At 41.2% G+C, this 26,412-nt stretch overlaps 1 protein-coding gene across 2 annotated transcripts in view; it reads right to left on the minus strand.

The window, feature by feature from the left end:
* TMEM178B (transmembrane protein 178B) overlaps positions 1–26,412 on the minus strand; it is a 220,799-nt gene that overhangs the window by 141,642 nt on the left and 52,745 nt on the right. For both annotated transcript variants that reach the window (XM_072923539.1, XM_002200120.7), the window contains exon 2: positions 20,602–20,715. In XM_072923539.1, coding sequence (XP_072779640.1) covers positions 20,602–20,715 — 114 coding nt within the window. The remainder of the gene's footprint in view (positions 1–20,601; positions 20,716–26,412) is intronic.

Here is a 26,412-nt window from a genome sequence, read left to right on the forward strand (position 1 = left end):
CCTATTTAGGACAGAGCAGGATGAAGTCCAGGGGGAGGGCAGCTGCTTCTGTCCCCAGAGAAGGAAACACATGGGGTTTTTTTCCAACCAGCGATCCATGGCTCACTGCTGCTGAGGGCTTCCTAAAGACATACTGCATCAGCACATTCACCCATCAGTTTTGTTTTGCTACGGCCCAAAATAGTCTGGTTTATTTGTGAGCAGCCACAGCTGGAGAAAGGGGTATTTGCAAAGCTTGTGCCATTATATCATAATGCTGGCAGTAAAATCATCCACGGTGATTATGAAAATAATTTGGGCTCATGATGCACATTTATAAAGCACGGTGCATGCTATTTGTTTTGCACTAGTGAGTGTATGTTTGTTACTGAAAATATGAAGGTGAAAAAGTCTTAGTTGAATTCAGCATTTGCAAGTCAATTTAAATTTTACATTAAATGTTTATACTACAGGGATTTTGAAATTCGCAAGAATCAACATCAATAATCAATACTAGCTGACAACAACCACCTTGCCATATACTTAAAGCATGTTGAGAAAGTGAAGCCTTAAATTTGTCCCTGAGGGAGTGTGAGGTGACACATGACACAGTAAGAGCAAACTAACTCAATCTTTGTCATCAATATTTTTAGTGCAAACTGAAAAATACAAGCTTTTTCATATTAACTGCATCAAAACAGTAGTGCAAGTACATAATGAGTAAATTATCTGTGCATTACTATTAATAAATAAATTCTATGCACTGTTAATAAATATGCTAATAGCATTCCACTCATAATGCTGGTATTCCTCAGATAGTAGAACTGTGTGACAGCTGTGTCTGAATTTTATTCTGTGATTCAACTAGAATAATAACTAACTAGTTATTTTCTTCTCTTTGGTAAGAAGAATGTAACAAAATATATCCCTGTGATAAAACTAGCACAAGGTTAAGGAAATGACATCAAAGATCACAAAATAATTCCATAATGAAGACAGTCCCCTCATTGCCAAGTTTTGCAGCAAGCATATTTCAAAAGCTCTCTGCAGTTTAACACACCTCTAAAACTGAGGTTTGTGAACTCAGACAAATTTTCCTAACTAAGAAATAATTTGAACGAAATTAAAATTCAAAGCCTGGCTTGCTGTACCACCTGCTCTGTTGTGACACTGTGGTGGTGTAATTTCTGCAGCTTTAAAGATAGAGTTGTGCAGGCAGAGTGTGAGAGCTGCCAAAGCAGCAAATGAAGCACCTGAGCAGCACCAGGCAGGAGTGGGGACAGAGCAACTGCTGCCCATGGGATCTTGAGCCTGACAGCAAGGGATGGGACTGGCATTCCATTGTGTGCAACTTTACAAGAGATGTTTTTGAATGAGATCTAACCAAACTGTTGAAGAACAAACTTGCCACAGGAGCTCAGCTGTTAAAAAAACCACACAAGTCAAATTCTGCTGATTTTGACTGGGATTGAGTTAATTTTCTCCATAGTAGCTATTATGGTGCTTTGTTTTGGATTTGTGTTGGAAACAGCATTGATAACACAGGGATGTTTTAGTTACTGCAGTGCTTGCACAACTCCTTTTTTATTCCTTGCTATCCCTCACCAGTGATTGGACTGAGGGTGCACAAGAAGCTGGGAGGGCACACAAACAGGACAGCTGACCCCAAGTGACCAAATGGGTCCTTTTTTCTCCCAGAGAAATCAGGGGCTCATGTTGGGCACATGCATTGACACAATCTCCTGAAAAATGCCCCAGTCCACATGCTGCAGGTGTTATTAGCACGTCTGCCCTCCTACAACCTAAATGGACATGGAGAGAGGACAGGAGGGAAACAGAGCAAAGATGAGGTGTACAGACATGTTTAATGCACATAATAGTAGTTCAAAAGAACTGCCTTATTACTATTTCTAGTAGCAGATTGCTGGCCCTTTCTCCCTTAGGACAGACTTCCTCCACTTGAAAAATACCCTTATCTGATGGATAAATACCCAATACTTAAAAAACAGTGGGTTGATAAAGCCAGTGAAAGCACAGGAACAGGGCTGTCAGGAAGCAGCATGAGAATTTAATAGTGTTCTTATAGGAAGCATCCACAATGACTTTTTAAGGGAAGGATTTCAGAGTCTGGCTGCTGTGACTTTTGCATGGTAACTTTTAAATCCTATTAAGGCATTATAGAGGAATTTGTTTCTTTAATTGCTATGGATTAGAAGTCAATAATAGGAAAAAACCAAACTGAGTACTATTTCATGCTAGAGCTTGGAGAAAAGACAACAGATGAATATGATTTCTTTGTAAATGTATAAATTTGAAAATTCAACTCATTGGAAGTATACGCTATTTTGTGTAATTACTATCCTCAATCTTCTTGTGAAAGACAAGCTGTTTTTCCTATGTTTGCTCTACAGGGAGTTCTGAAAATTAGCAGTTATCTTTTTCTAAAAATTTCATATTATCCCAGATTTCTCTAACATGCTCTCAAATAAACAAAACTCAAGAATAACATTCTTGTACAATGGTGTGACTCGATGATGACACTGCCAAACATTTTGCTGGGCGCATAAAACATCCATGCAAACTCAAGCCAGTAAAGTCTGTGTTGCCTGAATAAACAAGACTTTGCCTGCAGTACAATCATGTTCCATTTGTAGCTAAACTGGAGTTTTCTTACTCGGTTTGAAACAGGCTTCTGCTGGTAATTGTGGTGTTCTGAAAGAAGCTGTTTCAGGACTGAAAATGGAAAAAGGGGACAAAATTATATTGTATGGCCCAATACTGAGTCCCGGCTAAGAGCTGACACACTACAGGCTGCTACCTGGAGCAGCAATCACACACTCCAGCACCAGCTGGTGCCACCAAGTGCTGGTCCCAGTCTCCCCAGAAGCACCACTACAGACCACAACACTGCAGATTCTTACGATCATAGAACAGTTTGGGCTGGAGGGATGAAACCATCTTTGAAGGCCATCAAATCCAATCCCCCTTCCACTACATCAGGTTGCTCACAGCCTTGTCCAATCCAGCCTTGAAAGTTTCCAGGGATGAGGCATAATCACATCTCTGGGCAAATCTGTGCCAGTGTTTTACCACCCTCACTGTAAAAATCTTCCTTATATCTAGTCTAAATTGACACTCTTAGTTTAAAACTGCTATCCCTTGTGCCACCACAACACAACCTACTAAAAGGTTGTCCCCTTCCTTCCTTACAAGCCCCCTTTAAGTACTGAAAGACTGCAATAAGGTCTCTCCAAAGCCTTTTCCTCTCCAGGCTCAACAACCCCAGGTATCTCAGCCTGTCTTCACAGATGAGGTGTTCCATTCCTTTAATCATCTTTGCGGCCCTCTGGACTCACTCCAACAGGTCCTTCCTGTGCTGAGGAACCTGGAGCTGGATGCATTATTTCAGGCTGTCTCCCAGATCCCTCTGTGAGACATTCTAGCAAGCAAATACAGAAGAGTCTGTGTGCTTCTGGTTTAACATGGACTGCCCAGTTCCAGCTGGTAGTTTAAATAGTTTGTACCAAGAATTATGTTGAGCTCTTGGCCCATTCAGCTCACTGAGAAGTCACCTTTGCCACCTCTCATCTCCCTCAGATCAAAGGAATCTCAATTGCTTCTCTGTTTACAGTCATAACAGGCAAAGGCAAGGAAATGAACCCCCAATCTGATATACCATTGTACAAATAACTAAAAAGTCTCTCATGTAGAAGTACCTGACGCCAGCCTCATTGCTACAAAAAAGAAAAAAAATCAGTCCAAAAAAATAAGCTGGGAAGTGATCCCACAGGCACATAGAGGAAGAACGGGGATATGCATAATCTCAATAATTTAAAGTAAGAAAGAATAAAATATTCAAGCATTTGGGAAGGATGGCAGGAGGGGATAAAAGCAGGAAAGGTGAAGAAAAAATTCAAAATATTTTTTGAAAGGTGGGAGGAAAAGGGAATTCTAACTAATGAATGACCCAGCCTCCCAGGTTGATACTCAGGCTCATGCTGCAACATCATTATTTCAAATAGCATTCCTGAAGGAATCAAGGTTTTGCAATGCAATATACAGATGTAGCTGTAATAATGACTACTCATCTCAAGGCAAACTTAGCATTCAGGAGGTCCTTTAAACTTATGCTGCTATTTGCCACAAGCCTCCCAAAGCTAGTTCCACCACTGGAATTGCCCAGAAAGTTTGCATCCATCATGTTTTGTGCTGGTTCATCTGCTCTGGGAACAAACCATGGAATTTTCAAAATTCACTTGTAGCTTTCAGGATCATTTGGGATCCCAAGTAGCTCAATTGCTTTCAGAAAACAACACAGTATGGTAATTTATTTCAGCCTTATAGTTTTCTTGCTTTTAGAACACCAGTATTCACTGTACGTGTGGAGGAAGCTTTCCACATATAGCAAAAAATACTCAGTATATATCCAGTACTATGGTGCAATTCTGCAGACAGCCTTTTCTCTATGAGTTGGTTCCCAGACAAAATTCTTTCCTGCACTGAGAAAGCAGCATCTAGAAATCCCTAACTAGCACAGAAATAACAAATACAGCCAAATCTGCCAGAGACACCTTTGCTGGATAACTGCCTATACCAGGAGGCAATGCTGCACATAACCACACCCAGATGCTGACAACCTTCCTCAGTCTCCTGAGGAATGCTGAGCACTTCCCACTGGCCATCAGGCTCTTTCAAGCATACTTAATGTCAGATACCTCAAAATCAGGTACCCAATTCATTTCTATCTGAAAAAGCCTATGCTTTTTAAAGTAACTCTCTTATTGATGTCACAGCTATGCTCAGACAGAACTGCTTTCCATCAAAACTGAGAGGCACAGCTTTCTCTCTTTGCTTTTCAATGGCTGCCTAAAGGTCATGTTCTTCTCTACAGCTACTAATTCTGCATGTGCAACAGAGGGTATAAAATATGTTTATGAGGTTTTCGTCTCTTCTTTGTAAATATAGCCTGGAATTCTAGTACATGAACTAGCTCATGGCACTGAAGAGCTCAAGGACATGGGAAAAATAGCATCCTGCTCTCTTCCCACTTCAGGGCTCATGGCTCACCAAAATGTAATGACTTAGAAATGGATGGAAAGCAATGCCACTGCCACAGACAAAAGAATTTACAAAAGAATTAATAAATGACTATCACTTCTCTTGCCTCAGGACTTTTCTGGGTAAATTATTACTCTTTAAAGCAGTGCACTGTAAGTAAGCTGCCTGACTCCCATTAACATTAGTAGCAGTGGCATAGCATAAGCTTTATGTGCCAGTTCTGAGGATTAATCACAAAGTTGTATCTGTAGGGCACTCACTTTGAATTCAGCAAATCTGCAACAGAACTTTCCTCTGTCAGACTCTTCTTTGAAGAAAAATCACAAGGAAATGGGTGGGCTGCCAGCTAAACCACTTCTTATCCCACCAGTGCTTCCCCCATAACTCCAACAAAACACTAAAGCAACAAGTGAAAGCATTAAATAGCTCTCTTGCTGCATTTCCAGTAATGTTAGCCAAGGTACAGGAGCAAGCAGGGATAATTTTTTTTTTGAGCAGGAAGAAAAAAAAAGGATAAAAGAAATCACATAGAATTAATGCAGTAAATTCACCATCAAGATAAGACTGGGGTTTTTTAATACAGGATGAAAGCTGGAACACTTGAGAATAATTTCCATGTATGGATTTGGCAATCTAAAAATAGCACCTCATTTAACACAGAAAAAAGACAGTAACTGACCCTAAAATAGATGGTGATGAATACATTCAACATCAAATTTTCTCTATTTTCTCTTCCCTTCTATGCTTGCTGGCACCTTTTCCACAGCCCACCCCTTGTAATTTCCCTAAAGAGGGAGGAGAGGCAATCATCTCTGAGCAGCCTCAGAGCAGCTTTAGCAGAGCAGGACAGCCACGATGGATAAGGCTTCACAGGAGAGCAGCTCTGTCAGCTCGGGTCTTGTTATTGCTTGCCTGAGGTGCTGGGATTTTGTCTCACTTCATGCTACAGTGACAAATATCCACCTCTTTCAGTTTCTACATGATGCTGCTCCAGAAGCTTTCAGAACTCCCCTTTCTGCGGCTCTTCTGTTGTCCTCTCAGCAGCCATACATCTCCCTCGCACAGGCTTTTAGTTTGGCAAAAACCCCCAAAATGACCCACACAGAGGCATCACCAGGGAAAAGGGGAATACAGGGATGCAGCCAGCCCTCAAACTTCAACCTTCTCACCCCAGGGGCTGGAGAAAGGCCCAAGGCCCCTCTGCACCACTGCAGCTGCACTTTCAGCCCACTGCTCGGGTTTCAGCTCACAGAAAGCCAAAATCACTGACTCTATGCTAACTCCATTTCTCCCTCTTCAAAATTGAAGACAACCTCCTCCGCAAAGCTCTTGCTCTCCAGTAAAATCTACTGGTATAGTAAGTTCTCTGGATCATCTCTGTCAGGCCCAATTGCAACACGTTTGCATTAGGGGCCAAAGTGCTTCCAGACAGCTCTAAGATGAGAAGCATAAAAATGCATCCCACAGACTCTCTGCCACCAAGCCAATAGCTGGCCAAAGCTGAGAGCCTGAATAACAGGGCCATGAGTAGAACTCGTGCCTTATTTACCAATGCTGAACTCCTCCAGCACAGCACGGCACTGAAGCAAGACACATTCTGACTTGAGGACAGCCCAGGGAGCCAAACTGCATGGCTGCAGCTGGCATAGTGCTGCATTTTGGGAATGGCAGGGAAATACTGCAGAAGAAGGCTTGAGACACAGCAGCAAAGCTGTCTAAAGTCAAAAGAGCTCTGCTCCAACGAGGGATCAGCTCTTGCTAGAGCAGCAGTTTGTACACGGTGATGAAGGCCAGTGGCATGGCAGTAACTGGGAAACGTGCCCAGTAGTTGCCTGCAGTATGCCTGGGTTTAGCTGGGGCTCTTAGGTCTCTTGTTTTCATGAGCGATACATCATTTCAGCCTTTCCCCCCACACACACCTCCAAATAAAGAGAAAACTCATTGCAGGAGGCAATGTTCTGTTCCTTCTGCCTGTTCATTCACTCCAGAGGCCCAAAAGAGCAGCCATGCCCAAAAACATCTCACTTACTTTTACCGATGAGGCAGCATTGTAGGAAGAGAAGCAAAACACAGTGAATTCAGGACAACTGAAATATCTGATTTCTGCTCCTTCATTAAAAAACCCCACAAAGATTCACCTGTCAGCTATTGATACTTACTAGCAGCAATATTTCACACTACTTGCTGTTCTGTGCCATTTGTTGCATATCCAGCCCTGACATCCACATTCAGATCGGTATATATAGTAGTGTCTACAATAAAGTTTTTATACTTTGGTGTTCTAAGTAGTCAGAATAACTACCAAAACAACCAATTTCTTCACCATTCTATGTACTGTCAGATATTTTAAAAATACTCCACCAAGACCTCTGTTTTGATACTTGAATGGTAACCGTGGGCAAGATTTTCATTAAACAGCACTCAGGAAACAAGTGCTGTGAATCTCACACACTGCCCGCTCACACTGCCCTCAAACCATACCCCTAAGACCTTTTGGGATAAATGCACTGGTGTGACTACAACCCATCCACTGATGTTATCACATCACATGGTTGATTGAATGTTCTAATGACACCCAAGTGAACTCATCATCCCACTTCCCAGCCTTCTCTGTAAGTCAGGGAACCAGATGTGATGTATTACTGGACAGCTACATGTAATCTGGTACCAATGAACCCCATGGATGTTGACTAACACCAAGTACAGCCCCATCTTCACATCACCTGCAGCTCTGCCCTGGATGCTGTGGCCTCAGACATATAAATGCCCCAAGCTCTGTGGCATTGCAGCCAGTGCCATGGACCAGTCAATAACAAAATAACAAACCTAGCCCAAGCCAAACAGTTTAAATTTTCCACACTCATGACTCAAGGCACATTTACCTGTTGTGTAATCCTCAGGTCTGTACAAACAGACCCATACCTCTGAGGGGGTCAGTATGAAAAATGTACAGCCAAGAGCTCTCTTCTGTGTCTCGTGGTACTTTGGCTTTGGGAGCTAGCAGGTGTTACAAAAAAAAAAAAAAAAAAAAAAAAAAAAAAAAAAAAAGTAAAAACACAATTTTAATAGCTGGTTTTGTTTTGTCATTCAGTTGAAATTAAGAGATTGATCTCTATTGATCTGTGGAAAGGCTCCATCTTTTTGTTGCTTATCAGAGTTGTGCCAAGAGCTTGATATACACAAACAGAAGTAAATTTCAAAAAGTAATGAGTGAGCAATGGCAAACTCATGACAGTCTCATTCACCATCAGGCAGAGGCAACAGCTCCTGGTTATTGTCTCAGCACTGCCAGGAATTTGTTTGATTTTTCACATAAATCTAATGCATCCACATCACTGAATAATAAACAGAGGAGAAAAATTCTCTCTATACACAGAAGAGCATCTAGGCATCACATTTTTATTTCCCCCAGCAGCCTTTCCATTATGCTCTGCTTTCTCTTTTAGCTTCTCCCTAGGTGTTTAAACACATCACCTTAGCTCCCTTATTCATATTCTTAAAGGCACCACTAAAAGTTCATCCAATTGCATCCTCAGCTCTCAGAAAAAACAAACCAAAAAGCACACAGCGCCTCACAGGCATACAAAGAGTTCCTCTCTGCACTCACCACTCCCCAAGGCTGTAGGATTCCTGCTCCTACACCAGAGAATGTTTTCTCTACTCATGCCTACAGCACAGGAATAAAAGACTTAGAAAGCAGCGGTATCCTTCCAACTGCCAACCGTACCACTAAACAGCCACCACCAGATGTTTTTCCCTTTCTATCAACATCAAAATGAAGGCAGCTGTCAAAGCAGATGGCTTTCTGTCCCAAACTAGCTCTCCTCAATCCCACCAAAACAAGATTGCTGTGTGGACCCCAGCCCTCTGCAGATAACTTGGGGCCACATGAGCATCCTATCCATGTCCTTCCTGACTGATGTTCCTTCTGCCAACTTTATAGACAGGTGTGCAATTACAGGCCATCACTACCTAGGGATTGGCTCTCCATGGTCCCTCTCTCAGTTAAAGCATTTACTGACAGCTGCACCATCAGTTTTAGGAGCCTCCTAGACTTTCCTACCAGGCCCTACAAAAATATTTACTATGCCTTCTCTAAGCACTGCTTTGATACAGTAACAGATCAACTCACCTAGTCTATGAGGAAAGGACAGCAAAACACTCATCATGAATCCAACAAGCCAGTGACAAATGGCCTCTCATCTCTGGCTTGTAAAATACTGAAGCTCCCCCAGTTGTGATAAAAAACACACAAATATCCTTATCCTGCACTCGTTATCTGACTGCCAAAAAGCAGGGATTCATTTACCTCTGGAACTCTGCTCTTACTTGCATAGAGGATTGGTTGCCATTGAAAGCCAGTGCCAGAACTGTTAACCAGGAAATCCTATGAACTAGCAGCCAAAGAGATACATCAAATGATCTAATCCATCTATGCATCACACAGATTTTCAAAGTGCTCCTGCCTGTGCAACCCTTTGTCTTGTCAAAAAGCTTCACCTAGCAGAGCTGTCAATTCAGCTTTTCAGAGAACCACTGATTCCTGCTGGAAAACTGTGCAGACAGTCTGAAATACTAATCCTATTGCTATATCAAGGGGGTTTTTCTTGCATTTCTCTGCCTGGTTTCTTGTCACAAAAGCCTTTCATTCTCAATTACTTCCACATGAAATATCTGGTCCTCTGTGGAAGGAATGACACCATGGACTTTACTACTTCATCAGCTAAAGTCAGTACAGAGGAATGGTGCCTTAGTAAATGGTTGTCAGAGCCAAGGCTTATCTAGGGAATAAAAAAATCCTGTTTTAATGTAAGGACCTAAACATCAATGAAAAAACAGCAGAACTAATCAACCATAGGTCCTGGTACACTGGGTTTCATGAAGGATGAAGATATTCCTGAAACAAGCCAAAGACCAGTTCAGCCTAGGTCTATGTGGAATAAATCACAGGTAGCTCTCATGCACCCTCTGGCAGCAGATGGTTCACAGCCAGTAATCATGGCCAGTACTATCCTTGTCAATTAATCATATCCTGACCCATGCCATTTTGGCAAGAGGAGCAGAGCTGGCTGTGGCCAATCTACCAGCCAAAGAGGATTTGTCACCCATAACAGGTTCTGCCCAGGCCATATCAGAAAGGCCATTTTTGCATCATATGCCTAGAGTTATCCTGTCAGTGTGCATTGCTTTCAGATTTTAAAACTCTGTAATAGGATTGATAGTTATTATTTCTCAAAATGCACTAATTTGATTATTTCTCAAATTAAATTATGGTTAAGATTACGTGCAGGTAAAACCAAGTACCAATAAGTTATTTATGCTGTATCAGTTGTCATAAAATCAGCAAGGACACGGCTGTAGAGTGCAACATATACATGGCAGAAAATTCACAGCATCTACACATACTGTAAGGGACAACCTTTGATCTTCGTGCCTCACTCTTGTGTCTCCAAGGGTCTGGGTTTTAACAGGTTCTGAGGAACCCCCACTTTGTTATACCTAATCTGATAGCAACTTTTGAAGGTGGTTTTGCCATTTTTCTAGGCAACAATGGATACATCCATTTGGATTCTGGTTTTGGCCAGTGAGCTTTCATTTGAAATTTTTTTTTTTTTACTACCTTTAGGAAAAATATTCTTAATATTTACTTTTGCAAGGCTTTTCTAGGAGACAGGCTGCATAATCCCTGGCACTACAGGACACAGCATTGTCTAGCACTTACAGCAGTGGGAGTCCCAAGACCTGAGTTCTGTTTCTGGCTCTCCCACTCACTCTCCACATGACATTTAGCAAGTTAATTCACTTCTCCAACTCCTTCTATGAAATGGGTGTGCTTAGGTTGTCTTCCTCCTTTGGCACCCTGTTTAAATCCAAAGGATACTGATTGAAAACCATTTCTTGACTGTTTCAAGATGCTAGGATGGAAGGTGCACTATACAGCATCAGTAGCATCTTTAACAGAAAAGTTTATCTGTGGGATCTGTCCATTTTCATTGAAATGCCAAAAGGTAATTTTCTTTTTCTGATACCTCTTGAGTATTTAGTACTCAGATGCTGATTTCAAACCATTTTCATCTTAGAATATCTGTTCTTGTTTCAGTAGAATTAGTATTTTGGTATGAATATAAGCCAACCCAAACTCTTAGTTCCCATCCTATAGCTCCTTTCTGATTAGGATCTTTCTCTATGTGGATTCATGCCCCTACTGAATTCCTCAGCAGAAGAAAAAAGATTAAGCCTTGCCTTGGCAATTTAACACTTTTCTTCCCTTGGCAACATCATCAGGCATGAGAGCAAGTTATAAGGAATGGTACTACATCATGCTCAAATACATGATTATAACATGCTGCAAAATGGATTCTACAAGGAGGACTGATTTAGTGTGTGTCTGTGATGATGAGTAAAGAACAGCTGGTACTGAACTAATGCATTGCTAAAGATTGTATCAGATTAAGCTAGTAATTCAGCTACCTCCATGTCCTTTCCCATAAAATTTTAATAAACCCAGTCTTATGGGAGGAAAGAAAAGACAGGGACCCTACTGAATTATTTATAACCTTAGTTATGTATGGCAAAGAAGCCCCTCTTAGGTGAGCAACTGATATTCTTCCATTGATTTTCGTCTCTGAGAATATCTAGGTGAGCATCAAGTTTGGGGGGAAAAAACCCACAAAATACACAAGGATGCAAAGGGCAAGCCAGAAAAGACAAAGTTGATGAAGGCAGAGATGAGGGAGAGTTTGCATTTATGAAAGAGATATTGATCAGTTGCACACACCAGTGGCAGACAGACTCAAATTAGCTGTCATAATTCCAGTGATGCAGAGGGACATGCAGGCTCAAGCTCCATTAAGTATAACCTACATCCAGAGCAGCCAGATGAGATTTGCCAGACTGAACTCTGAATTCCCACAGGAAATACCTGCCGTTGATTTATATTCCTGATTTCCTATTCCCCCACCAACTGTGCAATCAGTTCCTGGAGGTGGGTAGGGAATAATTGAACAGCTAAACTGTGATTCACCCAGCCAATTAAGGAGTCTTGGGATGGGCCCCTAGACAAATCCTTCAGCTTCATCCAGTCTTCATGGACCAGAACTACATTTGGCTCTGACAGCAGGGCCAAAATCACAGTGACCCAGTTAACACTAAAAATACAAGGAAGTAAAGCTGCATTATGTTTTCTGCACATTAATATTGACACATTTTATATTTTTTCAAAGGATGATGTCCTGATTGTACATGAGGTTTGGGTTTATTCTGTAATACAATGTCCAAAGAGCATCTCTGCAAAACAGTAATTAAAATGGCAACCACTTCCTGGTAGCTATTGACACATAAATCTCACCTTCATGTTTCAGCCTGCAACTCCTGTCAGGTCAAGGCCAGGTTGTTTGATTCAAAGTTTCTTGCTCTCTCTCTCATGCTGGCTGCTATGATGTTTCGTTGTGGATGGTGCATGGCTTTGTGAACAAACCACACTAAACTCATTTCCAAAATGTTCCACTTATGTCTATCTTCTTGCACTGAAGTAAGGAAGCACTTAACTCCTCATTAGTAACTCTGTATGTGGCATGTAATCACCTTGAAATATTTAACTGCCAGGATTTCATCTCATTAACATTGTGGGGTGGGGCATTGGACCGGGGTATAAACAAACTAGGACATAAATCATCATAAACCAGGCATTAAATTGGTATATAAATCAAAAATTATAGAAGTCAGATGGATGAGACCCATTAGGGTCTCCTGTTTGTTCTTTCCTCTTCTCTCACCCTAAGAATGCACAAGGCATCATTCTTGATTAGCCAAGAGACAGAAGAACGCCCATGTCTCCCCCTCTGTGTCTCTCAAGAGGGAGAGAAGGGAAACAGAAAGCTCTGTATGCATATTAATAAAGCTATATTTTGACTGGCTGAATGACTAGAAATTATTAGCAATGGTAGGTTTTACTGCCAACATCTCCACACTGCAACAGGCAAAAAGTGTCTATTACTTCTTTGGAAAAAATCATTAGTGAGACTGGAGGGGGTTTGCCCTCAATTTTCCTGCACTCAGAACAGCTTTTGTAAATACCTTAAGACTCTCTTCAACAGTGGAGATAAAAATGTCTTTTCTTGTATAACAGTGTACTACAATGCAAAACATCACCTAAGCCACAGTGAATCTAAGTGCCTCCACTTACAAATATGACAAACAAAACAAAAAAACCCAAAACCTATCAACATGAAGGTTACCAAGCCAAGCATGCTAAAGCTAGGAAATACAGGAATTGAAAGGGTCAGACCCTTTGAAAGGGTCAGTGTAAAAGGGGAGAAGAAAAGAAATTCTTCAGCAAAGAGCAATCAGAATAGAGATCAGCCAGGTGGCCACACCTCCTCCTCCCTCTCACACAAGCGCTTTGCTCTTCACTTAGCCTAAAACTCCTTGGTGATAAGTCAGTCCAAGAAATTTCTTAAGACATGGTCCCTAGCTGTGTTTTCCTCATTTACTCTGACCCAGTGTGAGTTGGGTGGCCATTTCAAGTTTGATACATAGTGTGGAGCTCTTACAGTTACTCTGAAAATCAGTGGGAGCTTGAATGGAAATCAATGGAAATATGTAAAACTCAAAACTTCTTTCTATCTAACTGGACAACCAAAAAACCCAAACAAGTTATCTTCGATTATCAGGCCTAAAATGAAAATTATAACCAACCACAAATTATTATTAGATATTAATATGTCTATATTTATATGTCCTTCTTCAATTCAATGACTAGAAACATGACAAAATCCATGAAGTGGTTAACTTCATCATACGATCAGGAGTTGTGTAATCTGCAATTAAAAAGGCCAACAACCATACATTCAGCAATGAAAAAGAAACCAAACAAAGTCATCATTGAATGGAAACAGAACATCCCAAATGTATGGAACAAGGCAAGAGTATGTGATTACAGTTATTAAAGACTCAATAATGAATATGCTTAGAGGAGATAAATCAAGGCCAAGTATGCAGCCCCAACTGGGTCATCTCCTAACCTTACATGCTTGTATTTGCAACCTTAAAAACACTCATTTTATTTCAAGTGAACTTTAAGCAAACAAACTGCAAACCCAGGAATTTCTAGTGTGGGGTTTTTAACTGATTCAGAAGAGTGGCAAGAAGGTCATCAGCAGAATAAGACTATCCTGATTTACCCGTGAGCCCCATTATGTGACCTGGGGAAGAACCTGCTGGCTGAGGGTGCAGGATGAGACCTCCCCTCTGCCGGTGCTTCACAGCTGCATTAGCAGTAGATGTACAGTAAGACCTCTGACTTGTGCCCTTTGAACAGGGCTTTGGAGGGGATCCTACACTTTCCTGTTTGTTCCCCACTTCACTCCAACAAAGCAGAGTTTGACCATTTTTGCACCTTCTCTCCAAAATTGTTCCAATCCACCACTCCAACCATTTTCCCAATTGCAATGCTTAGTAATCCCTCATTTTACCTCTTCCAGCTCTCCAGCACTGTTTTACCCCTTTCCTTGTCCTCATTTTCTCCCTTCCCAAATCTTGTTTATATTTGCTATTCAGGCACCTCTGTCAGCTCAGGACTGAAGGTTCTACTGACCTCCTCCCTTACCCCATCCCTGCTCTTCTGCCTCTAAGAAGCAAATAAAAAGTAGTACGCAGTTGACAAAGTTATTAATCAGTGTAGGTATTAAGGTCACAGGCATATTAGTAGATTCTAAGATGAAACCTAGCAGAAGGCAATAAAATCCCTTACAGATTTCAAAATAGGTCTTAGATTTCAATGCCAAAAAAAAACTTATCTTAGCTTGAAATAGCAGAATATGAAGAAAACCCTACAGCAGAGAGAGGGGGGAAAATGAGAAGGTCTGTCACTACCACCTGGTCATTAGCTGCGGGAACAATGAATGCAATGAAGATCCAACAACAGGAGACCTCCAGGCATGTGAGCACCTGCTGCCTGAGTAACCTCTGGGATGGCTGCCCCGTCTGTTGTCATAGCCAATGCACTAAGGAATGACATCATACCAAATGGCACTGACCAGCAGGACGGGGCCATACTTCAGAGTGTACATCCATCTGGGGGCCCAAGTAGCTAATTAAAAGTGAAACAGGATTTCCTTGTAGATGCATGTAGAGGAGAGAATGAAAGAAAGGAGCAAGAAAAGTAAGATGTTGCCTATTTACTTCGAACACTGTTTTCAGTAGCACCCATGAAAAAAAAAAAGCAAAAATTTTCTGGGGTTAGCCCTTATTATAAATGCAATTATTCAATATTTATTGTTGCTTATAACAGCAATAACAGCCCATAAACTTGCTGATGTTACCAAGGCATTGTCAAGTTATCAATTGAGCTTCTGTGCAAATCTGAACTTCATGTTCCATGGAATGAGAAGGCTTGGGGAGTCTGGACACTGCAGGAATTTGAGCTACAGACCTTTTCCTTAGTGTTAATTGTTGCTGGATATTTTTCCAGTAGTTTTACTGTTTTTAAAGGAAGTACTTGAGTGCTTGCAGACTCCTGCAAAATTCAGAGCATTAAGGCCAAATAAATCCACTCAACTTCCAGCATAGATGCTGTATGAATTAAAATATTACCACTCTGTACACCCTGTAGAAATTATTCATTTCCTCCAATACTTGCTCTTCTCACAATGTGCCAGGCTATTACTTTTGACTTTAGAATTCATTTTTTATGCAAATGGCTTTTAGACCGCCACAAGCACAGGAGTGCTGCAGTTCCAGAGTGCAGATGAATGTTATCATTGCAATACAAAGCATTATGATTGTTGTTCTGACAATGCAGCTCTCCTCACTGATACTTGAAATTCAGAGTCCACGTCCTGTGGTCCTGCAGTAGAAACATGGGGGTAGAAGACAGGTAAAGGAGATCCCACAGTGCCAGGCAAGGAGTATTTTCAAAAAGCCCAGGAAATTCTGAACACTTAGGAAGCATCAGCTACCTGTAGCTACTTGTTTATGAACTGATTCACTCCAAAGCAGTCTGGTGACACTGTTTCTAAGCTGTGCAGGAAAAAATCAGTTTCCATAGCAATTCCAGCCACTTCCTGCCCAGATGCAGTACTCTTCACATTCCTGGACACAAAACACAGCCGCTATGGAAGACAGGCTGAGGAGGCAATGGCAAGCTGGAGAAGAAGAGACAAACAAATTCCCTCTTTTGTGGCAGTGTTACATCCAAAGTAGAAAACCAGGTTTGTGACATGTAGGGAGAAAGGAAAAATAAAAGGCTTCTAGACCCAACTATCTACCTCACATAACAGGCTGTGTGAATCAGCAAAACAAGAGCTTTTGGAGACAATGAAGAATTTTTTTTATTTCTCTTCTGATGTAGAGACTTTCATGCACTATAACACAAACCACTGGGAGTTCTGCCAAAGGCTCTAAGTGCCACACAGCAATTGTCCCATTTTCAGCTACCAAGGCAAGAAAAAGGGAAGAGGGAGTCATTGCACTTGTTCTCTAAGAGAAAAACAAATCTCACTCTTCAAGAATACACATCAGCTACTTGTTTGTTTGCAGCCCTTTAAAGCCACAGTAGTTTCTACATCTGCCTTGGAGAGAAGATGGCTTTTCCATGAAAGTTAATTCTCAGAGTGCAGTGTAAGATGAATACAGCACCTGGGTTGCCTATAGCCTACTAAAAAAATAGAACAAAACAAACACACCCACACAAAGCCAAACAGGGATGAAAGCAAAGTGACCTTACTACAGTCCTCGTGGTAAAAAAAAAAAAAAAAAAAAAAAAAAAGAAAAAACACCACACAGCATTAACCCAACATGCGTTTGTTGTTCCTCAAAAAGCAACAAAGACTGAACACTCCCTGGGCTTTGAGTACCTTATCCCTCAATGGCTTTAAAGAACAGCTTTGTTGGCTCCTGGAAGATGCTAAACTGAATATAGCATGTCTCCTCATTGCCTTGGAGGTACTGCCATTTTCATTACAAACACAGCCTTTCGACTGCTTTGCCATAATATACCAGACAATGGTTTCCTGAAGACTTTGGGACAAGAAAAAGAAGAGTTACATCAACATAGCCTCCCTTTTATTGTCAGCTTCCTTAAAGCACAAGCATCGAGTTGAAATACTTATTCTATCACCTGAAAACACTTCTCACCCTTCCAAATGCCTGCACCACATTCTATAGCTCAAACTCCTGCCATGAGTACAATCCCATGTTTTGTGAACACATATATAGCATAATGAAAGTAAACCCACAGGAATAGCATAAAACACATGGAACAACGTCTGAATAAATATAGACCTGTTCACATTTTCTTGGCTTTTTACTGCAGTAATACACCTAGATTTCTAAGAGCATCAATGATGCTGGTCTCCTTTTTCAGAAAACACAGCTGCGGATCAGGTTTTGCACTCAAGGCCAGGGTCAAAGTGTGACAAAATAAACACCGAATAGTGACTCAGTCATATCACTACGTCAGCATCTTCCGTAAAGGCAGTCACTCATGCTCAAAGTTGTCGGAAACCGCTTTCCTCTGCTTCTCTCTTCCCCTCTCAGCTCACACAGAGTTTTGTTTTGTCTAATCAGATCAACATTTATCTCCTGACAGGCAAGAGCTGACAATACTACAATTATCTTTCCCTCTATCCCTGTTTAACCAGCGATAGTTGAGAGGAAGTGATTGCAGTGAAGACAAGTCCTATTTACCCAGCTCATACTGCTGTAGGCAATCAATTTGGAGCAAAGGTTCCATCTTGAAAATGTCAAACAAAATGAAAAAAAATATACAATCAAAAATGGTAAAGTCAGCTCCAACCATTTCTCTAGGACCAACTGCTCTCTCAAGTTCTTCCAGCATAGCTAACAGCACAGCTAGAGGAGTATCTGCTTTGTGTGCTGAATGGTGCCATGGGGTCCTCAGCCTCAAATTAACTGCCCCCTCACCCTGCAATTCCTGCAATTCAAGAGAAACTGCTGGAGCATCAGTCCTGCCTACCAGTCCAAAAAAAGCAGTTTGCAGACCATGGTGGGAGCTCTCTCTCCTCTGATCCCCAACCCACTGAACATCCAAAACAATGGATTTCTTTCACAGGCAACACAGCAGACTGTCCATACACAAGAAAAAGAAAATACATTACTCAAATACAAAACCAGCAAATGGTAACAGTGGCTTCAGCCTGGAAGAGACATTTTTGTCTACTAGGGTGACCAAATATTCTGCTTTCACCTTTCCAGTTTATCTGAAGTTCTCCAAGATGCCATTTTGCCCCCGTGTTTCTTCAGAAGATACTTTTTTTCCTCTATCTCATGCTACAGATCTGAAAAATAACCCATGGCAGGAGAAGGAAGATAGCCAGGCCTGGGCCCTGCTTCTTTTGCTGTTTGTCACAACACTCACTGATATGAACAGGAAAATATTCAGAGGAAAATAATGGCCAGGTTGACCTGGAAATATCAGACTGACCAGTGTTGAGATAAAGTAGCTGTGTCCTAGATGAAACTAGTCCAGAGGCATAGAGAAGGATCAGTTGCTAAGGCACAGGGCTAAAATCATGGGGACTTCCTGAAGAGACTTATCCTGCTTTATCTACTGTAATGCAAAGGGAGAAAAATCCCCTCAACCAAACCACAATTTGAGAGATTGGTATTTGCCTTGTCTTTTAAAACAGGCTACTGTTTCTGCACTGGAAATAGTCATATAAATTCAATTCATTCTTAAATGCAGTGACCTCCAGAACCATCAAAGCACTCTGTTGCACCAGCTGCTCAGGAGAAGAGAGCTTCAGCAAAGTATTTCTCTACTCCTGTCTTCAGATAAGTAGATGCAGACATCAGTTCTCTCTACATCTGAATCCTGAAACTGGCAAGAAAATTTGGGTCAGAAATATGAGGTACACTCAGTGTACCATCTACAGGGAAGAGACAAGCAGCCTCACCCAGAGAGCACCTCAGACAATACCAGATACATAAATATGTGAGCAGTGTCTAGACTGCACCTTTGGAGACTGACAAATGTCGTATCAGCACTTAAAGCTCAGGAACTTGCTGATCCTTAGATGACCAGGTGTATAACCCTTTATTTGAGCCATTGCTGAGATAAAGATTAATTTTAGAAAATAATTTTTGAACAGTGAGATTCCCAGCAGATGGTTGCTTATTGATACTCCCAACAGTGGCAAAACACACATACAGAAAACATAAACCAAAGCCCTTTCCTACTGCCCTAAGAGCTCTTGGGTGGCGGGTGCACTTTTTTGCCAATATATGAGCATTGTTACATTTTACATCCACATGAAACTAACACCAGCAGAGAAGATAAGTGGTAGGAGAAAACCTGAAGCAAACTGAACCTTCTGATCTTCTGATTTCAGGGACAAAATAGCATAACACAGTATTTTGCAAGACCAGCCTCTTACCAACTGCAAAGAGGCATAAGCTCAATTATTCCTTTTTTTTTGTCATATTGCAATAAAAATAGATATTTATCCACATGAACTCATGAAAAAAAAACCCAACAGCATTTAGCAAGACCCTCTAGAATGTTCTTAACTCTTTACCAGAGTGTACCAGAAAGGCCTACAAGCATCGATGAATTTCACCCATGCAGGAAATAAATTATAGCATTGCACCTTCTCCTCTGAGCTTGAAAGGACCCTCTCAAAGCAAGAGCCACACAAGGGAGGAGTGAAACATACTGAAAGCCATGGAAACACCAAAGGTCTGGCACAGTTCTCAAACTGACAGAGTAGAAGCTCACCATCATCTTTCAAGGTTCTCAATCAGAACCACTATTGCTTCAACCACTGCCACCTTCAAGGAGGTTTAACTGCTTCCACCAAAACAGCCTCTCAGGACATTCATCAGTCCCCACAACTATGTAGTAACAAGAACAGTCGCAGTGGTATCCTTCCTTGTGAAATTCTACCTCTTGCATTTTATCAGTGAAAACCCTTTTCCATCTCCAAGATGAGAAAGAGACAAGATTTAAGGTCAGTCAATACACTGCAGGGCAATCCCATCCCTGTTAGGTCTTGTCACTTCAGCAAGCGTTACAAGTTGGTGACCACTGGCTAAAATTATCACTGAGGTCTAAGCTCCTTCCTTGTGCCTTGAAGGGTGCAGCAATTCTCTTTCAAGATCTTCAAAGGAGAGTGATGCCACACTCACACAGGAGCTGCTGGCAGTGGGACATATTCTACAATAAATGCCAGCAATGAATTCTCCTGGAAGCAGGAAACTCAGCAGCAATGGCATGAGAATGTGCTCACGTACAGAGCATTCTACTGAATTAAAAAATAGGGCATTGATTTTGTTATTCATTTTTGTATTTAACTCAGTATTAATCTCTGCATACAAATGCCTTTTCCCCACTGCCACATTCTCATGCCTCAGCAGAATTTCCAGTCAGCAGCAGAAACAGAGATGTAGGTCCTAAGAACAAATCGATCCGTCTGCTGCAAAGACAAACCGTATGCGAGATGAGGGCTCTGAGCGGGCTGTCACTCAAAGCCTCTGCTCTCATTTATCAGGGAGCACCTCCTGTCTGTACACGAGGAGAAGGTGAAGAAAAGCAGCAACACTTACGCAAGGCATGCCACTCATCCTGGCGGATTGTCTTGGTGATGTTGTACGTAAGGTTCTTGGGGATGATGGCTGAGGAGTAGTGGTACTTGATGTACGAGCACCGCTCAATTGCTCCTGAGAAAGGCAAAATGCACAAAAGTGTGGTTAAATGAATGTAACATGTCCTGCCAGCTACAGGCCACATGTGTTTGACAACCAAAAGCAAAGTCTAGGAACAAAGCAATCCCTACCATCCCTGCCCACTGTGACAACCAGCACGTTCTCTGGTCCATTACATGTAAGCTCAGATCCAAACTTCTGATATGAGAAGTTTATCTTTCACACATTCCAAGGACCTTCCAGACTGGCCCTGGAGTAGCTGCCAGTGCCTGCTTTCACCGTGAGATATCTTTGTGGCAAATTCCTCCTCCTTTCAGGTCTTCCCTGAACTGCAAGCTAGCAGCTGCCATGCAGTTAATGTATAGAAGCCATAAATTCATGTCTTAGCTTTCTGTGCAGTCATGGGCATGACTCAATGCCCATACTTCGGGAAATACACAAAGCAAACACCTTTGATCTTCCCTTAAACAAAAAGCATACAGAAAAGTTATACACATAGGTAGTGAACAATTTCCTAACCCTTTCCACCCCACAGCAGGGGGACACATGACTGGTGACACTGTCTCCTGAAGTTACCTAGACACTTTTTACAGTAGGTTCAGGGACAGAATTCATTGGCATCCCTGAACAATGAGGCTCAGATGGCAATATCAGTGGGTGAAATGGGAAATTCCACCCCCCCCTTCATTTTCCTCAGGATTTCAGTTATTTCCATGGGAAAAAGCACTGTGTGCTGCTTCTGATGTCTTCCGGTCACATAATTACATCTCCTTTTACAAATACTTTCCTTGCTGTAGAATAATTGCCCATCCAGGATCTGATCTCCTGGCATCTCTCTGCATAGTTAGTGTCCTCAGAAGAAAGGCTGGTGTGATGCTTTCCATGAATTATAGCCTAGCCAAATTTCACATCTGATCAGACACCTGTAACTGTGTAACTGTTCTTGTATTGATGAAAGCCAGTCAGGTTTCCTACATTGCTTTTGTCAGCATTCTCAGCTAATACTGGCTTTATTAGACCTTCTCAATAAGCTGTCAGAGTCAAAGCCCATGGAAGTGATTTTCCCACTAACATCATGTTATTTTGGCTCAGACCTTTGATAACTAAATAGGTATCCTTAATGTGGTTGGCCATGCTGTTTGTTACTAGCTATCACTAGTCAGAGAAGCAGCTATGCTGGAAATGCTTTTATGTATTAAAAATACATTAAGATGAGCACTCAATAGAATAAATTAAATGAAGCAATGAATTATATAAATAATAAAGAGCGTTATGCACAAAGAGGCAGGTAGAGGACACTTACTGCCAGCCTGAACTGAAAAGGCAGTCCCATTAGCCTTGTATTGACAGTTCCACAGGGTAAAATATGCTTTTAAACTACTACAAATACAGATTTCTACTAAGGGTTCTAAGATTCTACTTGGCATGAACTTAGATTATAGACCATGGATTCACAGCATGAAGAAAACCCACAAAATAAGTTATTAATTACATCACAGCCTACCAGCATCTCCCAGAGTTAGTGCAGTATAAACATTTGAGGTCCTCATTGTTTGCTTCTTGCAAGTATTCTTCACATTCTGCCTTTGACAGCAATTAGATTAGACAAAGCCAAATATTATAGGGGAAAAAGGCAAAATATTTACATATGTATCCGCCTGCCCTGACAGCGTGATGGGCTTCTGTGTGAGTCTGCACCATCTGGGCACCAAATGTACGCCCAGAATTAAAGTTTCAAACTAAGAATAGTATTTAAATAAAAAGACAGCTAGTGTGCAAAGAGCTTTAAAAAATCCCCAAAAAAAACCCCAAAAAACCTTGCCTGCTTATAGGTTTTCGTATCCCGTTTTGCTAGGTTGCTTTTCTAAATCAGAAGCATCAGCAAGAAAACAACAAATGCTTATTTGTCAAAAATTAATCTTTAAGTTATCAGATACCTGCCCAAACAAGAGATTTATGTAGAATAGTAGAAAGGGACACAGAGCCAAGATACAAAATAAAAGCTTATAGAAAGAAGGGAGAAAAACTCCTGTTCTATTTGCAGTTTTTCTGAAACCAAAAAGATTAATTTCTAGTAAGGCCCATCAGATTTCTAATTCTGCAAAGCCTTTTCGTGGCAACACAGCAAGTTGCTCAATATCACTTTTACCACCAAAGCCTAGAGCAGAATGAGGTTATGGGCTGAATTCAGGTTATCACTTGACCATATCCATAATTTTGGGCTCATGCTTACTTTCCCATGGCTTTAATGAGACTTAAGCGCACAAAAATAGCCTTGGAACCACTATCAACGAGGGTGGGCAAACAGGGCATGGTACAGCACTGCATGGCAGTTCACAGAGGGTGTTGAAGCCCTGCCAGCTCCACCAAGAAGCAATTGTGTCAAATCAGCAGAAGACAACAGTCTCTTACTGAGAAAATCAAGATTTTTGTGGCCCAAAACAACAATAATTGTGATTGCTTGGCATTTAAACATGGATCACCTATTTAAACCCATTCTCACAAGTGTAGGAGAGTGACTACACTGAGTCAATACAACTACATCAGCCTATATCTAACTAGACAGGACAATCAGCTCTTGAACTCAAGAAAAAGGCCTTCAATTGCCTGGACCTGGCAATAAAAAATAGGAGAAGGTGAGCTTATAGGCAGTGATGATTTCATACTTCTGATGTTTCCCTAGTTGTTCCATACAGAAGAGAACAATGTTCAAGATGCCCAAAGATCCAAGTCCTGGAGGTCCCTATGAGAGCAAAAGCATCAAGAATCAGAACTACTCCTCTGCTGGAAAGCCTTCTCAGAAAAACGCTACCAAATCCTTGCCTTCACAAGAATTACTAGCTGTGCTAAATCCAGTCTTTGGGATAGGAAACAAAGCAAGCTTTCCCTTCCATACCCTCAATAGGGTAACTGCAATTTATGGAGCATCTCCAGCCTTCAGCACAAACTTAGACCAAATGCAACTGCAGCTTTGCTCTGCAGTCTGCTCCAATAACTGGGAATGGTCTTTATAGAGCAAAGCAGTGAGTGGGGTTTTTTAGCTATAAGTTGCCATAGCAAGAGTTATAGCTGGTCACAAGAATCACAAAAAGCACCACAAAGCTGCTCCAGGGACAGATGCAGTATATCCTATATTTCTTTGACCAGAGGGAAATGCTTGCTGAAAATCCTAAAGAAAAGTAGGTGACATCTTCCAATAGAGTGCTAAGAAAAGGATCAGCAGAAGGATGCAACTAGAACCATGCAGAGCAAACCTCTGCCATACCATCATCACAGGCACAGATGCTGAAGGGATTCAACAGCTGTTAACTGTGGCTGGCCACCCCCTGTTCCTGCAAAGGTCAGATGACAAACAAATTGGAGATAAGGAAACTAGAGATAGCTTCATCCTAAGGAGCTAAGTATACACAGCAAACATGCACCTCCTCTTACTGACTCACTTAGCTGCTCAGTTTCCTTCCCATATCTGCTGATCATTGCTCCATACTATCACCTTAGCACATAACACTTCCTCCTCTCTCCATTACAAGAAAAGCCTTTAACCTAGGCCACAAGAGAAATACCACCTAAAAACACTGATGTTTTTCTATTCAATTTTCAGAACTTTACCAACTAACATCCAGATGTTAGTTCAGCTGCCACTGCATTACTGGAGCCGTAAACACTATCCCAGTAGAGGCCTCAAACTGTTTGGTAATGCAGGGAATGACTGAGCCATAATCCCACTCTAAACAGAAGAGGGTTGAGATCAATTAAGGTCATAGTGCTGGTGTCTGACTGCATTTGTCTGGTAAGTAAACACACAACTTTTTCAGAACTTTTGGACCAGTATTTCTTGATCACCATCACTCCTTTAAATATAGTATTTGTGCCCCCATCACTCCCTTAAATACAATATTTAAACTCTTTCAAGCTGCTCCAAGCAACAGTTTTTACCATGGCTACTTTTAAAAATAGAATGGAAATTCAAAATGTCACCAATATATTGGTTATTTCTGTCATAAATTCTGGATTTCAGAAGCACCCAGAGGCATTTGCCCTGGTCAGTTTGACTTCCGCAAAGGTCGTTGCCAAGTTTCATGAATTTACAGTGTCAGTGTGATTGTATGGTTTAGTGTTCTGCATAATACAGACCAACCCATCTGAGAGCTGGTAACAGAAAGTAGTCCTTGACATGGTCTTTCATCAAACTGGTAACCTGTGAGAGCAGTTGGGTTACAGCAATATCACTTCACATCCAGCCCAAGATGGCAGAGTTACTTGCATGGGTTATTTGAGTACTTCTCTCCTGTCTTGAGGACTAGAATATTCCACACTTACCCCCTGCCTCAGCTCTCAGGGCTGCAGATTGTGGAGCCATCCTTCAAGGTTCAACTACAGATTAACCCAATGCCTGTGAATAAGTTCCCTTCAGTAGCTAGAGGACTTGCAGATACAGATAAAAATTTCTCCCACACTAAGGTTCTTTGCAGCAGTCCCTAGGTAAGAACAATCAGGAAACTCAGATGCAGGGAGCCAGCAGCTCATGCACTCTGGATGAACTATGGTGTAGCCATTCCAGACTCCACCAGCTAGGACTGAGAGTCACCTTGCATTCTGTAACATGCAGAGATCTGAACCAGGGCGTATCCATTCTTCTCTTATAGTATGCATATTGATTACTGAGAAAGATCCAGTGTAAAACTAGTATTTGTTTTACTACATTTCCTGACAAAGCTTTTGATATTATGAGCTTCCCTGAAAAGACTGGTGTGGATATTTGAGCCTTTGCTACCCCCAGGCAGCTTTTCCTTCTTCTGTGTTGCAGATACCCCTGGATGAACTGTTTTGTAGTAAGCAATTCCACAAAATCTACCCTTTGTGCATGTTCTAATTTTCACAAATCTGTTTGAGAATTACTACACAAACATTTCCTAGTAAAAGAAATCTTACCCTCTGGCTTGAAAACTGCACTCACTACATATATTTGCTCTTCATTATAAGAAACTGCCTTCAGTATGAATGATTACCTTAATTCCTTGGTTTGGTAACTGTTCCCTCATTGGGTGACTATCTCCATAGCAAACAGAGATTTATATTGGCCATTTAGCCTCTAATTGTTTCATATTATCTTCAGAAAATCTGTAGAGCAGAGGAAGTTCATAGTGGATTTTTTTGCTTAGCATAACATTTCAGTTACGTTTCCAGAGGCTACAATCATAGTTAGAACAAAGACTTGGTTACAAAAAGCAATTCCATGTGGCATAGGTATCTACTATTGTCTAAAAGTCTTCTCTCACCTAGAAAAGTTCATTGTTTTTGTGAGCATTTTTGCATACTTCAAACTAGCACTGGCAATTCATGCTGGTGCAATTTCAGGATTATCACCCTCAGATGTATGTGCTGCCCTCAGTTACTTTAATCATTTCTTATGAGTCATCAAAACTCATCTGGAGGCACCTTAATATAGGCAAGAAGGAGAAATTAAGTTCTACTTTGACCAGCTGCTATGACATAACTGCAATCAGAGATTGCAATCCTGCAATCAGAGATGCTGACTAGTTAATGAACCCAGGATGACTTTTTTAATTAAATCAGATACTTATTAGAAAATATTGCAACACCTTTAACAGGATTATTTTGTTAATTCTGGAGTAATACTAACTGTGAAAGTAATGGTTACATATTTTTCCAGATCTATAAATAGATTAATACCAAAAATGTAGGAACACT

Source organism: Taeniopygia guttata, chromosome 1A, assembly GCF_048771995.1.
Source record: "Taeniopygia guttata chromosome 1A, bTaeGut7.mat, whole genome shotgun sequence".
NCBI lineage: Eukaryota > Metazoa > Chordata > Aves > Passeriformes > Estrildidae > Taeniopygia > Taeniopygia guttata.